Consider the following 24,331-nt stretch of genomic DNA (forward strand, 5'->3'; position numbering starts at 1 on the left):
TTGTGCCCAACCAGCTACAAAGCAAGCTAAGTACTCCCAAACACTAATCCCTCCTACAGACACAAGATCTCTCCACCTTCCTCACATTCATGTGTCTATCCACAACTCTTAAAAGCCTCTAATGTATTTCCCTCTACCACCATACCAGGCATCCACCACTCTCTGAGTAAAAAACGTATCATCACATACCCCCCTGAACCTACCCCCTCTCACCTTCCATGCATGTCCTCTGGTATTAGACATTTCTACCCTGGGAAGCAGATACTCCCTGTCCATGCCTCTCATAACCTTATAAAACTCTACCACATCTCTCCTCAGCCTCCGGTGATCCAGAGAAAACAACCCAAGTTTGTCCAGCCTCTCATAATAGCACATGCTCTCTAAAGCAGGCAGCATCCCAGTAAACCTCTTCTGCACTCCCTCCAAAGCCTCAACATCCTTCCTATAGTGGAGTGACCAGAACTCTATTCCATCCTCTAGTTGTGGCCTAACCAGAGTCCTATAAAGTTGCAACATAACCTCTTCACTTTTGAACTCAATGACTCAACTAATAAAAGCAAGCATTCCATAAGCCTTCTTAACCACCTTATCGACCTGTGTAGCCACTTTCAAGGAGCTATGAACTTGGATCCCATGATCTCTCTGCTCAGAAACACTGTTAAAGAATGCCGCAGACCCTTTGCATCTTATCTTCTGGATTAGCCTCCCATGAGGGACTTTGTCAAATGTCTTACTAAAATCCATGTAGACAACATCTACTGTCCTACCCTCATCAATCTCTCTCATCACCTTGTCAACAACTCAATAGTCCATTGTCATTTACTTTCACAGCTCCTGATGATATTGAGGTGTCATCTTTAGGAGACACTACCACAGATACTTAGATACTCTTTCCATTCAGTTGGACAGAACTCTAGGCATGAATACTGAACCCACACCATGCCCTATCCGCTCGGCCTTCAATAGAAAGTACCCCGGTCAGAGCCTGGTAATCAGATGCCGCAAACTTCAAATAATTGTCTCAACTGCTATGGAGGTACATTTTGTGATGCAGGTGGGGTCTTTGATCTGGAGCGCATTGCCCAAGGAGGCAGTGGACAAGGAAGGAAAAATTAGCAGCTGATTGGTGAAAAGCAGAACTGATTGGACAGGTCCTTCAAAGAGCTGGCACAAGCAGGATGGGCCGTGGCCTAATACTTGTGTTACCTGGAGATTCTTGATGTCACAGTAATTCTACACACAGCAAGTTGGTTGCTGAGACTTTCTTTAGAAACATTGATATAAAAGATTGGTTTATCATGTTGATGGATTAGTTCACCAGAAAAAGATGAGTAATGATTGTGATACATCTCACCAGCACACATAAATTAAAGATTGTTTAGTCTCGTTGATTCGACCTCCGGCCGGACATCGTCCCATAGCATCCCGCCCCCGCCCCTCTGTTTCTGGCGTGTGTCACCCCTCGTGCTCCATCGCTGCCGTTGAGAGGAAGCTGTCCTGGGCTGGGCCGTCATCGAGAGGCGGAACAGGATTCCTGTCCTTCTTCCCCGGGGTAAGGTGATTGCTCTGGACCCTTGTCGATAGTAAGAGATGTCTCCCACTGCCGCTGTTTGAGGCTGGAACACAGAAAGCAGAGGGGTGGGGAGGGGGTTAACGGAGGTGGGAGAAGATTACGACGGGCAGCCCTCCCAGTAGATTAGCTTGAATAATTTGTCACATGGCTATTGAAGCATGCAGTGAAATGCGTCGTTTGTGTCAACGGCCGACAGTAAGCAGTCCAAGGATTGTGCTGGGGGCAGACCGAAAGTGTTGCCATGCTTCCAGCGCCAACATGGACGTCCACAACTTACTAACCCTAACCCATACGTCTTTGAAACGTGGGAGGAAACCCATGTGGTCATAGAGAGAATGTACAAATTCTTTACGGACAGTGGTGGAAATGAACTTGATTTTCCCATCGATGGTGCTGTAAAACGTTACACTAACTCCTAATCTACCCTGATGTGGTCCCCAAGCATGTATACCAAGGCCATCCTCAGTGGGGGACCTCAGTATCTTTACCTCGTTATAGCCCTTGTGGCTTATTACCTGCACTGCACTCTCTCTGTGTCTCCAAAGCTTCATTCTGTATTCTGTCGTAGCTTTTACCTTATTGTATTTATCTTTCAAAATTCTCTGTATGGACGATTGCAAAACTAAGCTTTTCACTATGTCTTAGTACATAATAAACCAATTCTAATTCCAATCAGATAAAATTGCTGCAGAGGGCTGCAAACAGCCTTCTCCATCACAGGCACAATCCTTCTCACTATCAAGGACATTGCATTGACTTTATTTCTTACATCCTTCCTATAAATGAGGAGTAAAAATCTTTACGTCACGTCTCCATCTAAATGTGCAATGTGCAATCATAGTAATTTATAATAAATAGAACAGTCAATGTAACATAGAAATACACTCAAATCAGCGTGAGTTAATCAGTCTGATGGCCTGGTGGAAGAAGCTGTCCCGGAGCCTGTGTGTCCTGGCTTTTATGCTGCGGTACCGTTTCCCGGATGGTAGCAGCTGGAATAGATTGTGGTTGGGGTGGCTCGTGTCCCCAATGATCCTTCTCACACCTGTCTTTGTAAATGTCCTGAATCATGGGAAGATCACAACTACAGATGCACTGGGCTGTCCGCACCACTCTCTGCAGAATCTTGCAGTGCTTATGAACACGGCATCCATCATAAAGGATTTTCAGCATCTGGCACGCGTCCTCTTCTCATTACTACCACAGAGGTGCAGGAGCCTGAAGTTCCACACTTAACTCCGAGTCAGGAGGCGGAATGTTCAGGTCCCACTGTCCGGGGGAGTCTAGGCAGCTTGGCCCAGTCTTCATTGGAGTTTGGAAGAATGAGGGGCGACTTTATTCTAACGTATCAGATCCTGAGGGGCTTAACAGGGTATGTGCTGAGATAGAATATAGAACAGTACAGGCCCTTTGACCTTTTAACCAACTCTACGATCAATCTAACCCTTCCTTCACATATAGCTCTGCATTTTTCTTTCATCCATGTGCTCTCTAAGAGAATCTTAAATGCCCCTAGTGTATCCACCCTCTACACCACCTTTGGCAGCGTGTTCCTTATACCCATCACTGTGTGAAAAAGCTATCTCTGACATCCCTCTATACTTTCCTCCAATCATCTTCAAATTATGTTTCCTTATATTAATGATTTCCACCTTGGATAATGTCTCTGGCTGTCCATTTGAATTATGCCTCTTATCATCTTGTACACCTCTATTAAGTCACTTCTCATTCTCCTTCACTCTAAAGAGTAAAGCCCTAGCTTACTCAACCTTATCGTCATAGGACACGCTCTCCAATCCAGGAAGCACCCTGGTAAATCCCTTCTGCACCCTCTCTAAAACCCACATACTTCCTATAATGAGGCGACCAGAACTGAACACAATACTCCAAGTGTGGTCTAACCAGAGTTGTATCCAGCTGCAGAATTATTTTATAGAGATGTTTCCACTGGTGGGAGAGTCCTACCTAATCCTAACCCTAACCTCAGCAACAGAACACAACAGATCACCTCATGCAACGCCGCTGGCTTGTCTCAGCAGCTGTATTCCCACAGCCATTAGGTTCTTGAAGCAACCAACACAGACCCTAACCTTACCTCAGCATTTAACCATTTAAACTGCTTGCTCTTGTCAGCCTGCACCTGAACCATAGCCCTCCATGCCCCTACCATCCACGTACCTACCCAAACTTAAGTGTTGAAATCAAGCTCGCTTGCTTCACTTGCGTTGGCAGCCTGTTCCACACTCTCACGGCCCTCTGTGCGAAGAAGTTTCCCCTCATGTTCCCCTTAAACTTTCCACTTTAAACCAGCACAGCCCTAACCTTACCTCAGTACAGATCACTCTGACCACCTCTTGCACTAACATCGACTTGGCTCTGAATGAAGATAATCCCTTCATCTTCAGTCCTTCCCCCCTGACACCTCCCAGCACCTTACTTTATTCCCCTCAGCTGGTCTCACTATCACCTCCCAGCTTGTACTCCTTCCCCCTTCCCTCACCGTATCCTAGCTTCTTCCTCCTTCTTCACATGTCCTGAAGAAACAGTCGGCTGTTTACTCCCCTCCATAGATGCTGCCTGACTTGCTGAGTTCCTCCAGCATTTCATGTGCTTTGCTCAAGATTTACCACGTCAGCAGACTCTCTTGTGTCTGTCTCTGGCTGTGTCTTTTCACTTGCATCGATGTCCTTTCTTTTTGTCTTTCTTTACTGTCTTGCATAATTTATGTATGATGTATGTTCTGTGTGTTGTCTGTACCTATGTGCTTGTGATGCTGCTGCCAAGGTTTTCATTGTATGTGTACCTCGCCGCACTTGAGGACACGGCAACAAACTCAGCTTGTAGTTGACTTGGGTCTCGAGCAAAGGGACATGGCTGCAAAATAAGGGGCCAGTTATTTAATGCTGACGTCTGTTCTTTCAAAGAGTGGCGAATCTCTGCAATCCTCTGCGCTTGCTTCGTCGTGTGGTACAGAAGCCGCAGGGCGTCAGACCATAAGACACGGCCGTGGAGAGAGTGAAGAGCACAACGTTCCTTGGTGTGCACGTAACGGACTGTGTAACCTGGACCCACAACACCACCTCACCAGTCAGGAAGGCACAGCGTCATCCACACTTTCTGATGAGACTGAGGCGTGCAAGGCCTCCTACCCCCATTCTAACACCTTTCTACAGAGGCACCAACGAGTGTCCTGTCTGGCTGCATCATTGTGTTGATATAGAGGCTGCAAGGCATCGGACCACAAGACCCTACAGAGGATAGTAAAAACCACCTGGAGGATCAGTGGGGTCTCCGTCACCACCACCCCCCACCATTTGTGGCATGAACCAGGAAAGTTGCAGACGAAGGGCCCAAAGACCCTAAGACCATAAGATATAGGAGCAGAATTAGGCCATTTGGCCCATCGAGTCTGCTCCACCATTTTGTCATGGCTGATCCAATTTCCCTCTCAGCCCCAATCTCCTCCCTGTATCCCTTCATGCCCTGACAATCAAGAACCTATTGATCTCTGTCTTAAATATACATAAAGATTTGGCCTCCACAACTGTTTGGGCAAAGAATTCCACAGATTCATCATTTTCTGGCTAAAGAAATTCCTCCTCGTCTCTGTTCGAAAAGGACGCCCCTCTATTCCAAGGCTGTGTCCTCTGGTCTTAGACTCTCTCACAATAGGTAACATCCTCTCCACATCCACTGTATCAAGGCCTTTCACCATTCAATAGGTTTCAATGAGGTCACCCCCTCATTCTTCTGAATTCCAGTGAATACGGGCCCAGAGCCATCAAAAACTCTTCATATGAAAAGCTGTTCAAACGTGGAAATATTTTTGTGAGCCTCCTTTGAATGCTCTCCAGTTTCAGCACATACTTTCTAAGATAAGGAGCTCAAAGCTGCTCACAATACTCTAAGTGAGGCCTCACCAAGTTTCAACATTACGTGATTAATTCAAGATCAGTTTATTGTCATTCAGCCGTATACCTGTGTCCTCTGACCAAGGTGGACAACACAATATCAATAACTCACACACACCACATAGAGTGATATTACCACAATGTCCACTGTTTATTCATTTCCATAAACGCTGCCTGACCTGCTCAGTTCCCCCAACATTTTGGGCGGGGTGTTGCCAGAGGAACACTGTTTTGTTTGGCAAACACGAGGAAATCTGCAGATGCTGGAAATTCAAGCAACACACATCAAAGTTGCTGGTGAGCGCAGCAGGCCAGGCAGCATCTCTAGGAAGAGGTACAGTCGACGTTTCAGACCGAGACCCTTCGTCAGGACTAACTGAAAGAAGAGCTAGTAAGAGATTTGAAAGTGGGAGGGGAGGGTGAGATCCGAGATGATAGGAGAAGACAGGAGAGGGAGGGATGGAGCCAAGAGCTGGACAGTTGATCGGCAAAAGGGATATGAGAGGATCATGGGACAGGATCCCATGTTTGTTTGGGTGCATTCATAGTATGTGATGCACCATCAATAACTTCAAAAGACTGGAAGTAGAGTAAATACTGAAAGGCTTTTATTCGCAGTAAAATGTGACCTCCATCATGCTGAGTAGCTGCCCCTGGACTGAGGGAAGAGCAATGGCGCAGTCGCCTTTATTCAGGGATCTGTGGGAGGAGCCACAGGAGCAGTCAGCAGAGGGGCGTATCCAGACAGGTAACCCAGTTACAACATATACATATAGTTTACCACAGTATGACTGACTGACAATTAAACTTGAGCTTGCATACCCAATCAGGCACCTGGATATGTGTGATTGGTGCCACCTTCATGATCTCTGTCTACACTTCTTGCTGATTCAGTAAAGCAGTCAACATAATCAAAGACAACGGTTGTGCTTGAAAACTGTATTACCTCACCACCTACATCCATAATGTATAGGGATCGAGGAGTTGATATTACTAAATAATTAATTTCTGGAGAAATTCATTGGACCAAAATCTGTTATAGAGTCACAGAGCACTACAGCACAGAAAAAGGCCCTTTGGCCCATTTAGTCCTTGCTGATAAATTGTATTCTTCCCCGCACAATCACCTCGTCATGGCCTTGCATCTTACTGTCTATCTGTTCTACAATTCCTCTGCAACAGTAACATTTTATTCTGCATTCTGTTATTGTTTTCCATCGCCTTACCTCAACGTTCTGTGTAATAAATTGATCTGTACGAAGTAGATTTTCACTATGCCTCTGTACATACAATAATAAACCAATTTTCTATTTTACAATTTACATCTTATTTTAAAGAAAAATGACTTGTTTGCTCTTTCCCAAGATTAATGATCTCTCATTTCTGTGAGTGTTCATGTAAATCTTTTCCAAATGTCCTACACTGCTTTCCTGTTTAGTTTACAGAACAGAGTCAGACTGTCTTGCAGATTTCATATTCCCTGATGACACAGGCCAATCAGCCCATCCAGATTATGCCAGTTCTGAAGTCCATCCTATCCCCGACTAATTGTAAATAGGAGAAAATCTATAGATGCTGGAAATCCAAAGCAACACACACAAAATGCCGGAGGAACTCAGTAGGCCAGGCAGCACCTACGGAAAAGAGTAAACAGTCGATGTTTCAGGCCGAGACTCTTCATTAGGACTCGAAAGGAAGGGGAGAAGCCCTACTATTTGTCCCTGCAACCTCCATTCCCATCAGCTCCCCCCAGATTCTACCTCTCGCAAACACACTAGGGGCAATTTACTGTGGCCAATTAACCTACTGACACACAGGTCGTTGGGATGTGGGAGAAGACTGGAGCACTCAGGGATAATCCCGATGGTCAGATGGAGCAAATTCCACACAGACAGCACCGGGGGTTGGGATTGAACCCAGGTCCCAGGAGCAGAGAGGCAATACTTCTACTGTCTGCACCGCCGTGCTTCCCCTATACTCGTTAAATGTAAACACGGAAGTCTGCAGATGCTGGAAATCCAAAGCAACACACACAAGTTGAACTCAGCAGGTCAGGCAGCATCTATGGAAATGAATAGACAGTCGACGTTCTGGGCCAAGACCCTTCTTCAGGACTGAGAAGGAAGGGAGAAGACGCCAGAATAGAAAAAAATTTTGGGAGGCGATGGGTGAGGCCAGGTGGGTGGGAAAGGTCAACGGCTGGAGTAGAAAGAATCTGGTAGGAGAGGATAGCGGATCAAAGGAGAAGGGGAAGGAGGAGGGGACCCAGGGGAAAGTAATAGCCAGGTGACAAAAGGGGAATAGAGGAAGCTGGGGGGGGGATTTGTTTACTGGAAGGAGAAATTGATATTCATGCCACAAAGGGTATCCAGACGGAATATAAGGTGCTGCTCCCCCATCCTGAGGGTGGCCACATCGTGGCAGAAGAGGAGGCCATAGACTGACATGGGAATGGGAATGGGACTGGGAATTAAAACGTTTGACCAACAGGAAGTCCTGCTTTTGGCAGATGGAGCGGAGGTGCTTGACGAAGCATTCCCCCAGTTTACGATGGGTCTCACCAACATAGAGGAGGCTGCATCGGGAGCACCGGCACAATAGACAACCCCAGCAGACTGATAGGTGAGGTGTTGCCTCACTTGGAAGGACTGTTTGCAGGGCCCAGAATGGAGGTGAGGGAGGAGGTGAATGGGCAGGTGTGGCACCTAGGCTGCTTGCAGGGGTAGGTGCTGGGAGGGAGATTAGTGAGGAGGGATGAATAAACAAGGGAATCACAGAGGGAGGGATCTCTGCGGAAGGTGGTGAAGGGGGAAGGGGAGAAGGTAAAGATATGTTTGGCGATGGGATCCCTTTGGAGATGACAGAAATTGCGGAGATAACATGTTGGATGTGGAGGCTGATGGAGTGGTAGGTAAGGACAAGAGAGATTCTATCACCATTAAGTAGGTAGGAAGATGAGGTGGGTTAGAATGTAGGGGAAATGGGGGAGATGTGGGTGAGGGCAGCATCAATGGAAGAGGGAGGGAAACGCTGCTGTTTAAAGAAGGAGGACATTTTTAATGCCCGGGAATGGAAAGCAGTAACCTTTGCCCTGTCCAGCTTAAAAGATCATCCAATAGCCGCCCTTTGCAGATTGACTTCCCATTCCCACACCGACATGTCAGTCCATGGCCTCCTCTACTGAGGCCAAACACAGGCTGCAGGAGCAACAGCTGATACTCTGGCTAGACTCCATTTTGATGGTGTGAACATTTGTTTCTTGACAGGTGAAAGCCACTCCCCTCTGTTTTCCCACCCCCCTCAACTTTTCTTTGTTTTTCTCCCACAGTTCTGGTGGCCCTCTTAGCCCTTCTCTTCTTCTCTCTTCTCCTCCTGCACTCACGACCCGTTCATCTCCTCCTCTGGTTTCCCCACCTTCTTCCCTTTATTCCGCTGAACTTTCCTATCAGATTCCCTCTTCTTCAGCCCTCTTCCACTTATCACATCACAGCTTCTGACTTCATGCCCCCTCCCTCATCCACCCACCTTGCCCCTCACCTATTACCTGCCAGCTTCTACTCTTTCCCCTCTCCCCACCCTCATATTCAGGCTTCGGCCCCCTTCCATTCCAGTCCTGATGAAAGGTCTTGGCCTGAAATATTATCTGCTAATTCCTCTCCATAGATGCTGCCTGACCTGCTGAATTCCTGCAGCATTTTGTGTGTAATATAACCTTCACTATCTTTGAATTCTTACTCTTTGGAATCAATTCCAAAGCACTATGATATCGCTTTAATTACTTTGCTAAGCTACAATGATACTTTTAATGTTCTGTTTGCTTGTATCACTTGATCTATTTCCTTCTCGTTTCCATTTGATTTCAAGGTCTCTGCTCTACCAAAGTGCCCACATACTCATTTGTTGATATTAAAATTTATCTGCAGTCTGCGAATCTTCTTTTCCCTTGATCTGTGTTTTAGTTTTCTCCTCTGTTTTAGCTGTAAATCCTGGCTTGCTATCATATTGATGTGTGGTGTTCATTCCTAGGTGGAAGTCATTAGAAATCACGGTGAAACAGAAGACCACAGAGGCTGGAATTGGGGCAAAAAAAACCCACAACCTGCTGGGAGGACCAGGTAGCATCTGTGGCGATAGAGTGACAGTCCACATTTCTGGTCGAGACCTGCATCAGGGTGATAGTTCTGGCATTGATTTAGAGCCAGCATTTTCAGCTTTCCTTCATTCTTAAACATCTGTTACATACAATGGGAATAGGCAATTCAACATCTACTGGATGGGCTGAAGGGCCTCCTTCTATGCTGTAATGCTTTATGACTCTATGACTATGACCTTAGGTGAGGACTTTATTCCCTAGAACATAGGAGAATGAGGGGAGATTTGATAGAGGTGCACAAAATTGTAAAGGATAAAGGCTTTTTTCATTGAGGTTGGATGAGACTAGAACGTGAGGTCATGGGTTAAGGGTGAAAGGTGAAATGTTTAAGGGGAATATGAGGAGGATCTTTTTCAATCAGAAGGTGATGCCAGTGTGGAACGAGCTGCGAGTGAAAGTGGTGAATGTGGGTTCAATTCAACACGTAAGAGAAGTTTGGATAGATACATGGATGGGAAGGTTTGGTGGGTTGGTGGTACTTCACAGTACCGGACGGGCTGAAGGAACTCCTTTTGTGCCGTAGTGCTCCATGGTTTTATGATCCTAACTCCCTCCAAACTCCATCACTTCTGAGTGATTCTTGCTGCACGCTTTCAACTCTGTGCTTTCTGAGGACATTAGAAGAAACCGCAGGGAAATGATGGCTGAGGTGGCAGAGCTGTTGACTGGTAGACTGCTAAATTGGTTTATACAATCTCTACAGACCAGTTCATTACAACGGTGCATTGAGTTAGTATGAGGGGAAAAAAAAAACAATAACAGAATGCGGAATATCCATTCAGTGGCCACTTTATTAGGCTCATTAATGTAAATGTCTAAGCAACTCAATGCATGAAATCATGCAGACATGGTCAAGAAGTTTGGTTGCTGTTCAGACCAAACATCGGAATAGGGAAGGAATGTGACCTAAGTGACTTTGACCGTGGAGTGATTGTTGGTGCCAGACAGAGTGGTTTGAGTATCTCAGAAAATGCCAACCTCCTGGGATTTTCACTCACAACAGTCTCCAGAATTCACAGAGAATGGCACGAAAATGAAGAGAAACATCCAGTGAGCAGGCAGTTCTGTGGGTGAAAACCTCCTTGTTAATGGGAGAGGTCAGGGGAGAATGGCCAGACTGGCTCAAGCTGACAGGAAGGCGACAGTAACTCACACAACCATGCAGGACAATAATGGTGTGCAGAGGAGCACCTCTGAACGCACAGCAGGTCAAATCTTGAAGTGGATGGGGTTAGCAGCAGAAGACCACAAACATAGATTCAGTCGCCACTTTATTAGGTACAGGTACATTTACAGAGAGTGTGGCGCGTGGCCAAGTGGTTAGGGCGTTGGGCTCACGATCTGAAGGTCGTGGGTTCGAGTCTCGGCCAAGGCAGCGTGTTGTGTCTTTGAGCAAGGCACTTAAGCACATATTGCTCCAGTCCACCCAGCTGAAAATGGGTACCGGCACATGCTGGGGGTTAACCTCACGATAGACTGGCGTCCTACCCAGGGGGGGGGTGGGGAGGGGGGTAGTCTTGTACTCTCAGTCGCTTCATGCCACAGAAACCGGCCTGATGGGCCACAAGGCTCGGGACAGACTTTAACTTTGACATTTACAGAGAAGGTGCAGTGCAGGCAGGCAATAAGGTGTAACACCACAATGAGGTAGATTGTCAGGTGAACTGTTTATCTAATGCTATTTGGGGACTGTTGAGCAGTTTTATAACACCAGGATGGAAGCTGCCCTTGAGCCTGCCACGTACTTTCAGGCTTCTGTATCTTTTGTCTGATGAGGGGGGGGAGAGGTGTGTGGTGGGTGGTGTGTTGATTATATTGATCGAGGTAGCGAGAAGTGTAGATGGAGACTATGATCATGCTGCATTGGCACCAGAGTGTGTTGTGACACTTGCGGGCTGCCCCCGACACATCCTTGTTGGCTGTTAGTGGAAGTGACACATTTCACTGTAGGTTTCGATGTACATGTAATGAACAAATTGGAATCTGAATGTGAGCACATGGAACAGAGGCTGGTCCCTCTGACGTGCTGGGTCCACAACTCTCTGTAGTTTCTTCACGTCACGGGCAGAGCAATTGCCGTACTGAACTGTAATGCATCCAAACAGGATACTTTCTATGGTGCATTGATAAAATGGTGAGGTTCAAAGGCAAGATGTCGAAGTTCTTTAGCCCCTTGAAATCCCTGAATGGGGGTTGGAGGTGTGCCGAAGTTTGATATTTGGGAGATTAGGTTAGATGGAGGTCTCTTCCCTCACTGGACTCCACAAGCAGCCGACGGCTGGAGCACAAGTTTGGGATTCCAATGTCCAAATCCACATGGAACAGAAGGTTCTTGGAATCTACATCCATAGATCCCTCAAAGTTGCCGAGCAAGTTGATAGGTTTGTTAAGAAGATGTATGGTGTGCTGGCCTTCATTATTTGGGGGGAATTGAGTTCAAGAGTCACAAGGTAATGGTGCAGCTCTCTAAAACTCTGGTTAGACCACACTTGGAATATTACATTAATTTCTGGTCACCTCCTTATAGGACGGATGTGGCAAACTTAGAAAGGGGCAAAGGAGATTTACCAGGATGTTAAGTTCCTCCAGGATTTTGAGTGTGTTGCTTGGATTTCCAGCATCTGCAGATTTTCTCTTGTCTGTACCAGCATGTTGGTTGGATTAGAAAGTATGTCTTATGAGGATAGGTTGAGCAAGATAGGGATTTTCTCTTTGGAGCAAAGAAGGCTGAGAGGTGATTTGATGGAGCTGTACAAAAGGTACAGGAGCACCAGGACTAGGACTGCCAGACTGAGTAACAGCTTCTTCCCTCAGGCTGTGAGACTAATGAATACCCTGACACCACCAAGATCTCGTCACTAGGATAGTGAGTTGTTTTGTGGGTGCACCATGGTCCAGAGGAACACTGTTTCGTTCAGTTGTATATATATACAGTCAGACAATAAACTGGAATCTGAACTTGAATTTGTACAAGACAATAAGAGGTGTAGATCGAGTGGAGAGCCAGAGACTTCTTCCAAGGTGGAAATGACTACTATGAAAGGGCATAACTTTAAGGTGATTGGAGGAAAGTATAGGGATGACGTTAAAGGTAATTCTTTTACAGAGAGAATGGTCGGTGTGTGGAACGTAGCCTGGGGTGATGCTAGAGGCATGTATGTTAAGTGCATTTAGGAAATTCTTAGTTAGGTACATGGATAATAGAAAAAAGGAGGGCTATGCAGGAAGGAAGGGTTAGATTGATCTTGGAGTAGGTTAAAAAGATGGCACAACATTGTGGGCTGAAGGGCTGTACTGTGTTGTTTGTTCTATGTTCTAAACGCTCAGGCTACCCTCTGCAGGATTTTTCTTTGATGTTGCTCGAGATAAAAAAAACTGCAGTCTCAACAGGGATGTGTAAATGTTAATATTTTGTTGACAGCTGTTTTCTTCAACGAGGATTTACCCAGTTGTGATTAACCATTTTTATTCCTTTACTTTGGTTTTATTTAGAGATAACCGGCTCTTCTGGCGCTATGAGCCCGGGCCACTAAGTTACACCCAGGTGAACTCGTACGCCTTCGAAATGTGGGAGGGAACTGGAGCACCCGGAGGAAACCCATGCATTTATGAGGAGAACGTACTGACTCCTTACAGACAGTGGTGAGATCTCAGCTCAGGTCACCTGCACTGTAAAGTGTTACGCTGTCTCTTGCTTTGGCTTTCGACTGCTTACTAATAAAAACAAAGAGATGTTTTAGAAGGTGAAACAGTTTTTTATAAGAGCTTTGTCTAGCGTGGCCAGGTTCAAGTTAGAGCCACAGAGTGCCCCAGCACTGAAACAGGCTCTTTGGCCTGACTTACCCATGCCAGCTATGGTATCCAGCAGTACAGACCATATTGCCAGTGTTTGGCCAGTTTCTCTGTAAACCTCTCCAAATATTCTTTAAGTGCTGTTATTGTAGCTGCCTCAATCTCTGTCTCTGACAGTTTATTCCACATACCTACCACCCTCTGGGTGAAGATAATACTCATTAGGACCTTTTTAAATCTTTCCCCTCTCACCTTCCCCTCTAGTTTTTGATTCCCTTTCTTTGGAAAGAAGACTGTGCATTCACCCAATCCATGTCCTTCATAATTTTATTGATACAACGTAACACATAGGAGCAGAATTAGGCCATTCAGCCCATCAAGTCTGCTGTGAAATTTGATCATGGCTGATTTATTTTTCCTCCCAATCTGATTCTTTTGCCTTCTCCCTGTAACCCTTGGCGCCCTCCCTACACGCTGCATCTACTTCTGCGTACCAACTGTCCTGTCCTGTGACCTATCACTCTGACTCCATCTCCCTGCAAAACCAGGTTAACCCCTCCCCAACAGCTCAAGTAATTTGCCTGCCGGGATACTGGGCCTCTCAAGTTCAGGTGGAACCTGTCCCTTTTGTACAAGCCAGACCCTTCCCCAAAGAGATCCCAGTGATCCAGAAATCTGAAGTCCTGCCGCTTGCACTAGTTCCTCAGCCACACATTCATCTGCTAAATCATCCTATTCTTACCCTCACTGGCACATGGCACAGGCAGCAATCCAGAGATTACTACCTTGGAGGTCCTCCTTTTCAGCTTCCTACCTAGGTCCCTATATCCTCTCTTCCGGACCTCATCATGTTTCCTGCTTATGTCAGTAATATAAATATATACTATGACTTCTGGCTGTTCACCTTCCTCCTTTAGAATGCTATGGACCTGATCTGAGACATCCCAGAGCCTGGTGCCTGGGAGGCAACACACCATCTAGTTGTCTCTTTCACGTCCACAGAATCTCCTTTCTGTTTTTCTAACAATGGAATCCCCTATCACTACTGCAGTGGTAAACCATATATATATGTTGTAGCAACACACATCAAAGTTGCTGGTGAACGCAGCAGGCCAGGCAGCATCTCTAGGAAGAGGTACAGTTGATGTTTCGGGCCGAGACCCTTCGTCAGGACTAACTGAAGGAAGAGTTAGTAAGAGATTTGAAAGTGGGAGGGGGAGGGGGAGATCCAAAATGATAGGAGAAGACAGGAGGGGGAGGGATGGAGCCAAAAGCTGGACAGGTGATTGGCAAAAGGGATATGAGAGGATCATGGGACAGGAGGCCTAGGGAGAAAGACAAGGGCGGGGGCGGGGACCCCAGAGGATGGGCAAGGGGTATAGTCAGAGGGACAGAGGGAGAAAAAGGAGAGTGAGAGAAAGAATGTGTGTATAAAAATAAATAACAGATGGGGTACGAGGGGGTGGTGGGGCATTAGCGGAAGTTAGAGAAGTCAATGTTCATGCCATCAGGTTGGAGGCTATCCAGACAGAATATAAGGTGTTGTTCCTCCAACCTGAGTGTGGCTATATATGTTGTAACTGGGTTACCTGTCTGCTGACTGCCCCTGTGGCTCCTCCCACAGACCCCTGAATAAAGGCGATTGTGTCACTGCTCCTCCCTCAGTCCAGGGCAGATACTCAGCATGGACGTTGGTCCATTTACTGTTAATAAAAGCCTTTCAGTATTTCCTCTACTTCCAGTCTTTTGGAGTAATCGATAGTGCATCAACTGCACTCCACTTCTTTCCCTTCTCTGCTAAGCCACAGAGCCAGACCCAGTGCCAGAGACCTGGTCGCTGCGGCCTTCCCCTGCTAAGTCGTTGACCCACAACAGTATCCACAGAGGTATACTTATTTTTGCTAAGAGCAGCCACAGGGGTGCTCCCTGTGCTTCCTTCCATCTTGCTGAAGGTTACCCATTGCTGGGTGCCTCCTGCAACTTAGGGGTGACGACCTATACGAGCCAAAGGTCGTCCAGCTGCAGCTCCAGTTCCCTGACACGGTCTGTAAGGAGCTGCAGCTTGCTGGGGAGGCTGGCAGTCTCCCCAAGTTCCCACATCTCACATGAAGAACATATCACTGACGCTGGACCCATTCTCCCTGCTCTGGCTAGGCCCCAATAGACAAAAACAGAAAGAAACTTGCCAGGAACGTTCTCTGGCCTCCATTTCTTCTCAGATGAGATTATCAGGACAAGATTGAGCTTCCCACTACACAACTGTCACCCAAACTAGTGAACAGTGTGTGAGAGCTTTAGGCAAATGCACCATTTTGATTGATTAATCTTAAAAAGATTGGTGTATATCATAAACCTTGCTGAATCTGATCATAGAACCAAATAAATTAGCTGGGGAGGGCAGATGGCAGCAGTGGAGGGAGGGGTCCAGTGGAAGGAGGGTGTGGGCTGACCGTCCATTTTCCTTCACAGATGCTACTTGGTTCCTCTAACCACTCAGATTCTGCTCCATCTTCTGACATCTGCTATCTATTGTATTTCTAATTGCCTGCACTCCTGGAACTGTGTAATATCCTCCTAACCGTTCACTGAGGTCCATGTTATCTGCAAACTTTGACGTTATGGTGGCGTGACGCAGCTCACAGCGGCCACTCCGGTGGTGATGTCTGTTATTTGTCAAGTAGGGTGCCGTGCACAATCCTGATTTGATGGAGATGGGCGTGACAGCATGGAGGAACATCTGGAGAAACTTCTGAAATGCCTGCTTCGCTGCTGCTGCTACTGTGTGGTCCAGAATCTCTGGAGGGGAAGGCCCCGAGTCCTCGGCTTTGCTTGTTGCTCGGCGGCCGGGGCAGGGTCGAAGTGCTCGGCAGAGGATGGTGCTCGGAGAGGCTGTGTTGGAGGGACTGGTTGGAGGCTCAAAGTTTTCGTATAGACTCAGAGTTCGCTGCGGTCAGGTGCTTCCAATGGTGCTGCATCGGCAAGTTGGCGGCGCTTGGAGGTTCGTGGCAGGGAGAGTTCCTCCCTTCTGCCGCCTGTGTGAGATGATGAGTCTATCGGGACTTTGAGACTTTTTTTTACCGTGCCCATGGTCTGCTCTTTATCAAATTATGGTATTGCTTTTCACTGTTGTAACTATATGCTATAATTATGTGGTTTTGTCAGTTTTAGTCTTGGTTTGTCCTGTGTTTCCTTGTGATATCATTCTGGAGGAACGTTGTATCATTTTTTAATGCATGCATTTCTAAATGACATTAAACGAGGACTGAGTGTCCTCATAATCTAATCTAATCTCCTTCATACCCAAGTGCAAGAGTGCGATTACGTGATGCATAACCGCACTGACACTGTTCCCAGACAGAGTGGGGGTGATTGGATAATTCTTCTGTCAATCAGGGCTGCTACTGATGGCAGATCGATTTTATGTACCGATGCAGCCCCCTTTTGCTTGATCTGCTCATTTCCTCCAGTGGATTATTATTCTCCAGATGATGATTAATTACATTATTCTCTTGCGTTTCTCTTCCGATCACAAGACCCTGTTGGACATTGATAATGTGAGATGCTGCAGGTTGTTCCCCTTCTTTAGTGGGATGACAGATGGCATGGGAGCTGCATTGTCTCAGCTGCAGCAAGGAATAGGCCTCAAGCCGCGGGCTTGCCTGCTGCTGCAATCCAGGAGAGGGGACTCCAGAGGAGGAGTAATGTTGTGTCTATGTTCGGTTGGGGGCTGGCCTCTCGGTCAGTGCTGCCCTCCAGTGTTTGATCAGAAGAACGACAGGCTGGATTGCAGTGGCTGAGCACTGCTGGGAATCTGTATAATCAATCTGCGGGACATGTCGCTCAACGTCTCGGACAATATATATCTTTGTTTTTAGCTTGCTATTTTGAATGTGTGCTGTCTATGTTTTACACCTTAGTTCCAGAGGAACGCTGTTTCGTTCGGCTGTATTCACGTATGGTTGAATGATAACTAAACCTAAATTTGATTTGATTTGACTTGATTGTGTGTGACAAACCTCAATGCAGTCATCAGAAGTATCAGTGTCACAGCTGAGTAACGGGAACTACAGAGGCATGAAGGAGGAGCTGGCCAACGTTGATAGAAGGGGACACTAGCAGGGATGTCTGTGGAACAGCAATGGCTGGAGTTTCGGGAAGTATCTTGGAAGATGCAGGTTTGGTTCATTCCAAAGAAGAAGAAGCATTATAAAGGGAGGATGAGGCCACCGTGGCTGACAAGGGACATCAAAGACAGCAGAAAAGCAAAAGAGAGGGCATAAAATATAGCAAAAATTTGTGGGAAGTAAGAGAATTGGGAAGCTCTTAAAAAACAACAGAAGGCAAGTAAAAACCAGAGAGGAGAGTGAACATGAAATACAATGGTAGCTAGCCAATAATATAAAAGAGGATACCAAGAAATTTTCCAGATATATAAAGAGTAAAAGAGAGGTGAGAGTGGGTACTGTACTGCTGGAAAACGATGCTGGAGAGGTAGTAATGGGGAACAAAGAAATGCCAAATGAACCGAATAAGTATTCTGCATCAGTCTTCACTGTGGAAGACACTGGCAGTATGCCACAGATTAGAGTCAGAGGCAGAAGTGAGTGTGAGTATTATTACTCTGGAGAAGGTGCTTGGGAAGCTGAAAGGTCTGAAAATCATAGAACATGGAACATTACAGCACACTACAGGCCCTTCAGCTCACAATGCAGTGCCAACCTTTTAACCTACTCTAAGATCAATCTAACCCTTCTCTCCTATAGATCCCTCCATTTTTCTGCCATCCATGTGCTTATCTAAGAGTCTCTTAGATGTCCCTTGTGCTGCCTTAGTAGTCAGTTATTTTTATTTGTCATTTAGCACCCTTTGCTGGTAGTTTTGTATAGCAGTCATTTAGGTCATATGATCTACATCTCTAGTTGATGACATCATCAGTAGGCGTCGAGGCAGTTCTCCATGTAGAGTTGAGGAAGAGTTTGTGCCTTTTCATCTGACATCATCCTGACGTTTAGGTCTTTGAAAGCATTGTCGTTTTACCCTACTGCCAATTGCTACATTAAAGAAAGTCAACTTGGAACATCTTTGTCAGTGTAGTAATTGGGGATGGAGTCTATCTGCCTGTCAATTCATGCAAGGTGTGTGAAGAGGACATGACAGTAAAACGATGCTTTCTGGAAAATGAAGGCAATTCTCTTATCAAAATGTCGGACAAAGAATCATCAGGATCTCAGTCACTATGGACAAGGTCTTATGCCTCTTCATCCAAACGATCATATGGCTCCTCCATCAGTGCGGCCGCAGCCTTAGCTCGTGCTGAAGCCCAAGCTGCTAAAGCGGAGGCAGCATTTGCAGAAAAGGAACGCCAAATCTAAACGGAACAAGCGCGCTTCGAGTTATCACTTGATGACCTTCAACGGGAGAGAAGAGCTGCGGCTGCGGTAGCTAAAGCTGGAGCGTTAGAGGCGGCCATGGAAGAGCAAAGTGAGGACCTCAGCCCCAAAACTGATCTTCAAACCCATGATCCAGTGGAGCGCACAAAAGACTATGTGGAAGAGCAGGCAAAGCACGCTACCTATCAGTCAACACCTACATTAGAAGGAGTCTCTACTAACAGTGTTAGTCAACCAGCCACTGTTGTCCAGCATGCACCCAAAGCTACTGTGCAGAGTCACATTCAGGATGAGAAGCCCAGTCATGACTGTCATCCGCAGGGGCGTATTTCACTGGTTGGAAGTCAATTCAGGCACACTGACGCTCACATGTCACACCCTTCGGGTAGAAAGCCCCAGACAGTGCGGAGTTCAACGGAAGCCCTGGATTGCATGAGTTACACAGAGGTATTTAATGACAGAGATCATCCTCAAGCACACCAGTACGCAGAGGCCCAACAGGCTAATCCTGCTGATAGTCAGAGCATGTCGCACTTTGTCAGGTTTTTTTGCAAGACGCGAACTTGTGTCCTCAGGGCTTCTGCAGTTTAGCGACTGTTTAGTGAGAGTTACAGGGCTTGGAAAGCATCATTCCTGAATGCCATTCGAGATCTAAACCTTACAGACAGTGAAGAGATAGACCTCTTGGTGAAGTGGTTAGGTACCGAGTCAGCTGAACATGTGAGAAGGATAAGAGCTGTGCATGTCCACCACCCACAGGAAGGAAGGAAGGAACGAACGTCGACTCAGACCATGAGGGGCCTGCGTCGGGCATTTTCATGCCTTACAAGGTGCAGATTGGAAATCTGTGTGGGGCGCCACTCCTCGCACAAACTAGAGCAGTGTGAGATTAAGTGCCTTGCTCAAGGGCACAAACACGCTGCCACAGCTGAGGCTCGAACTAGCAACCTTGAGATAACTAGACGAACACCTTAACCACTTGGCCACATGACCACCCACACAGAGGGCTCAAAATGGCTTGGAACAGACTTGACAAGTGTTATGGGTCGCCAGAGGTCGTTGAGAATGCGCTGTTCAGGAGAGTGGATAGCTTCCCTAAGATCTCTAACAAGGGCCACAGGAAGTTAAGGGAGCTAGGTGACTTGTTAATGGAGCTTGAAGCCACTAAATCTGATGGGGACCTGCTGGGACTCACCTACTTAGACACAGCCCGTGGTATCAACCCTGTTGTGCAGAAGCTGCCATATAATTTGCAGGAGAGATGGCTCTCGCACGGTTTTAAGTTCAAGGAAGAGTATAATGTTCCCTTTCCACCTTTTGCCTATTTTGTGAAGTTCGTTTGTCAACAAGCCAAGATGCGAAATGATCCTAGCTTCTCTCTCATTCCAGGCAGTACTGACCCTCCGGTGATGGGAAAGTCAGCTCCCAAGTACAGCAGTCAGAGGCCTCCGATCTCAGTCCACAAGACTGAAGTGTCTCCTTACACCTCCTCTTCGGCTGACACAACACGCAGGAGGAAAGTGGATCCTGCTGAGCAATGTCCCTTACACAATAAACCGCACCCCCTCCAAAAATGTCTTGGATTTAGGGAGAAATCCATCGAGAACAGGAAAGCCTTTTTAAAGCAGCATGGCATCTGCTACAAATGTTGTGCATCATCAGCACATCGAGCCAAAAATTGTGACAGCAGCATAAAGTGTGCTGAATGTGGAAGCGAGAGTCACAGCTCAGCCCCGCACCCTGGACCTGCTCCTTGGTCCTCAGAGGCCCAAACCCCTGCATGTGAGCATGGCGGGGAGGAAGGGAACAATATTGAAGAAGCTGTTTCTTCAAGCTGTACACAGGTCTGTGGGGGAGACCTCACTGGAAAATCGTGCTCAAAGATTTGATTCGTGGAAGGTTACCCAGCTGGCCAGCAGGAAAAGGCAATCCGGTTATTTGCGATACTGGACAATCAGAGTAATCGCTCATTGGTAAGGTCTGAGTTCTTTGACCTTTTTAACATCAAAGGCCACAATTCTCCTTACTCTCTCAAGACATGTACTGGTGTGCTTGAGACAGCAGGCAGAAGAGCGCATGGCTTTCAGGTAGAATCCATGGATGGGCAGGTTATTCTCTCTGTACCCACACTGATTGAGTGTAACGCGATTCCGAATAATCGCTCTGAAATCCGCACACCGGAAGCAGCACTATACCATGCTCATCTGAAACCTCTGGTGCAAAAGATCCCAGAGCTCGACCCTCAGGCTCCCACCATGATCCTGCTCGAAAGAGACATCATAGGGATCCACAAAGTACGGAAACAGATAAATGGGCCACATGACTCCCCCTGTGCTCAAAAACTGGACCTGGGATGGGTAATAGTTGGCGACATCTGTCTAGGAAATGTCCACAAGCCAGCCACTGTGAGCACCTACTATACCAACACTCTGGAAAATGGCCGCCACTCTGTCGTTGAACCATGCCCTAATCGCTGTGTCATCAAGGAAAAGTGGTACGGCAGCAAGGCCCCAGGTCTCCTGGCACCTGTCCCTGTGGAGGGTCCCACATGTGAGGACTACGGAGACCATCTAGGATGAAGTGTCTTTCATCAGACAAAAGATGATGACAAGATGGGCCTTTCAGTTGAGGATATACTCTTTCTGAAGACTATGGAACAGGGAGCCTATAAAGATGAGGACAATAGCTGGGTAGCCCCCCTGCCATTCAGACAGCCATGACCTCACCTTCCCAACAACAGGTCACAAGCAGCAGACCGTCTTTCTTCACTGCGCTGCTCCTTTAACAAGAAGCCTGAGTTGAAGGATCACTTCACCTCATTCATGGGAAAGATACTCCAGAATGGCCACATGGAGGTAACTCCTCCCCTTGGAAGAGATGAAGAATGTTGGTACTTCCCTTGCTTTGGGGTTTACCATCCAAAGAAACCGGGCCAGATTCAAGTGGTCTTTGATTCAAGTGCTCAACACAAGGGAGTCTCACCGAATCAGGTCCCCCTGACTGGACCGGACCTCAACAACAGTCTTCTTGGGGCACTTATCCGCTTTCGTAAGGACTCCATTGCCATCACAGTGGGCACACGACAGATGTTCCACTGTTTTGTTGTCAGGCTGGAAGACAGAAATTTCCTGAGATTTCTTTGATATCGAGACAACAACCTGGAAAATGACATCACGTGAAAGTGTATGTCTTCGGGAATAGTCCATTGCCAGCAGTCGCCATTCACTGTCTCAGATGAGCCGCTGAAGAAGGGGAGAGGGAGTTTGGCAAGGATGCAAGGCAATTCGTTGAAAGAGACTTTTATGTTGATAATGGACTTAAGTCCCCGTCCACATCAGAGGCTGCTATCGACCTGATCAAAAGAACACAGAACATGCCGGCTTGCTCCAACCTCAGGCTACATAAAATAGCCTCAAACAGCAGAGAGGTCATGGAGGCATTCCGCACTGCAGAACACGCCAATGACCTTAAAGATCTGGACCTTGGTGTTGAATCCCTACCTATACAGCGTAGTCTTGGACTCTGCTGGGACTTGAAGACTGAAATTTTCCTGTTCCAGGTGGCAGAAGAAAGGAAGCTGTTCACTCGCCGGGGAGTATTATCAACAGTGAACAGCTTATATGACCCGTTAGGATTCGTAGCACCGGTCACTATATGAGGCAAGGCCTTACTTCGAGAACTCTCAATGGAGGCGAGTGATTGGGATGCTCCATTACCTCCAGACAAAGAAGGATTATGGGAAAAGTGGAGAGAATCCTTAAAAGAGTTTCAGCACCTGAAGATCCCAAGGCCATACACAAGTGTGTCTCCAACAGAGGCCCAGCACAAGGAACTCTGTGTCTTTTTGGATGCTTCAGATAAGGCAATAGCTGCAGTTGCCTATCTAAAGATCTCAGATGCAGAAGGGAACTGCCACATAGGCTTTATATTAGGCAAGGCAAGATTAACTCCACGTCCAGAACAAACTATACCTCGGTTAGAGTTGTGTGCTGCAGTGATGGCTGTGGACATGACGGAGCTCATTACCTTTGAGATTGAGATCAAGTGTGATGCAGTCACTTTCTGTACAGACAACAAGATAGTTCTGGGCTACATTTATAATGAAAAACGGAGATTCTATGTTTATGTCAACAATCAGATCCAGAGGATCAGGAGGGGCACACAGCCACAACAATGGCATTATGTGTCCACTGAACACAACCCTGCGGACCAGGCCACAAGGTCCATCCCTGCAGCCCGTCAGAAAGACACTACCTGGTTTACCGGGCCTGCGTTCTTATCTCAGCCAGAGTAAACTTCTCTCAAGACAGCTGTCTTTGAACTAGTGGACCCAGAACAAGATAAAGAAATTCACACGCAAGTGACAGCGCTCACCTCCGCCACTACCGACTTGGATCTCAGCGCCGTGAGCGCTTTTCTACCTGGAGCGCTCTTACTCATGCCATATCTCGTCTCAGACATATTACATGCCTTTTCAAGAAGACCTCAGGAGATTCTACAGGGAGCGGCAAGGGAGGGCATCATTGCGAGACACCATACACAGTGGAGGAACTCAGTCAGAGCAAAAATGTGATCATTCGATCTGTGCAGCAGGAAACTTATGCTGAAGAAATGGAATGCATCAGGACCCAAAGAGATATCCCTAAGGTCAGTCCTCTGAGGATGCTAGATCCATTTATTGGTGAGGATGGCCTATTAAGAGTTGGAGGACATATACAGGAATCACAGTTGAGACATGAAGAGAAGAGGCCCCTAATCATTCCCAAATGGCATCATGTTACATTACTCCTTGTGCAACATTACCATGTGAAGTCACAACGTCAAGGACGCCATTTTACTGAGGGCGCTGTCCGCTCAGCTGGCTACTGGACTGTGGGTGCCAAAAGGAGTGTAAGCAGTTTCATCTTCAAGTGCATCACCTGCCGTAAGCTTCGGGGGACATATGAAGTCCAGAAAATGGCTGACTTACCTCCTGATAGACTCAGCATGGAACTGCCTTTCACGCATGTTGGTGTTGATGTATCTGGACCCTGGACCATCTCTGCGTGCCGTACGAGGGGTGGCCACACCGAAAGTAAAAGATGGGCAGTTTTATTTACCTGTTTAAGAGTCAGAGCCATCCACCTCGAGGTCATAGAGTCCATGGATAGATCAAGTTTTAATGCCCTGAGAAGGTTCCTGGCGATCCGTGGGCCAGTCAAGCAAATCCGTTCTGACCGGGGAACGAATTTCATTGGAGCGTGCAAAGATCTAGGAATCTCCTCCAATGTTGATGAAGATGTGGTGAAGAGGTATCTCTCAGGAAAGGGCTGTACCTGGACATTCAATCCGCCTCATTCCTCCCATATGGGAGGGGCGTGGGAGAGAACGATCGGCATCACCCACAAAATCCTGGACTCCATGCTTCTCCAGTCAGGGCCTTCTAGACTCACTCATGAGGTGCCCACCACCTTTATGGCCGAGGTGATGGCCATTGTGAACAACAGACCTCTAGTGCCCGTGTCTACAGATG

At 47.0% G+C, this 24,331-nt stretch overlaps 1 protein-coding gene across 1 annotated transcript in view; it reads right to left on the reverse strand.

The window, feature by feature from the left end:
- Positions 1-207: 207 nt before the first annotated feature.
- The window catches only part of zgc:171482 (zinc finger protein), a 354,034-nt gene continuing 329,910 nt past the window's right edge, over positions 208-24,331 (reverse strand). Inside the window, exon 7 of the mRNA XM_063071124.1 lies at positions 208-1,616. Coding sequence (XP_062927194.1) covers positions 1,511-1,616 — 106 coding nt within the window. The 3' untranslated portion in view covers positions 208-1,510. The remainder of the gene's footprint in view (positions 1,617-24,331) is intronic.

Source organism: Mobula hypostoma, chromosome 19 (genome assembly GCF_963921235.1).
Source record: "Mobula hypostoma chromosome 19, sMobHyp1.1, whole genome shotgun sequence".
NCBI classification, from domain to species: domain Eukaryota; kingdom Metazoa; phylum Chordata; class Chondrichthyes; order Myliobatiformes; family Myliobatidae; genus Mobula; species Mobula hypostoma.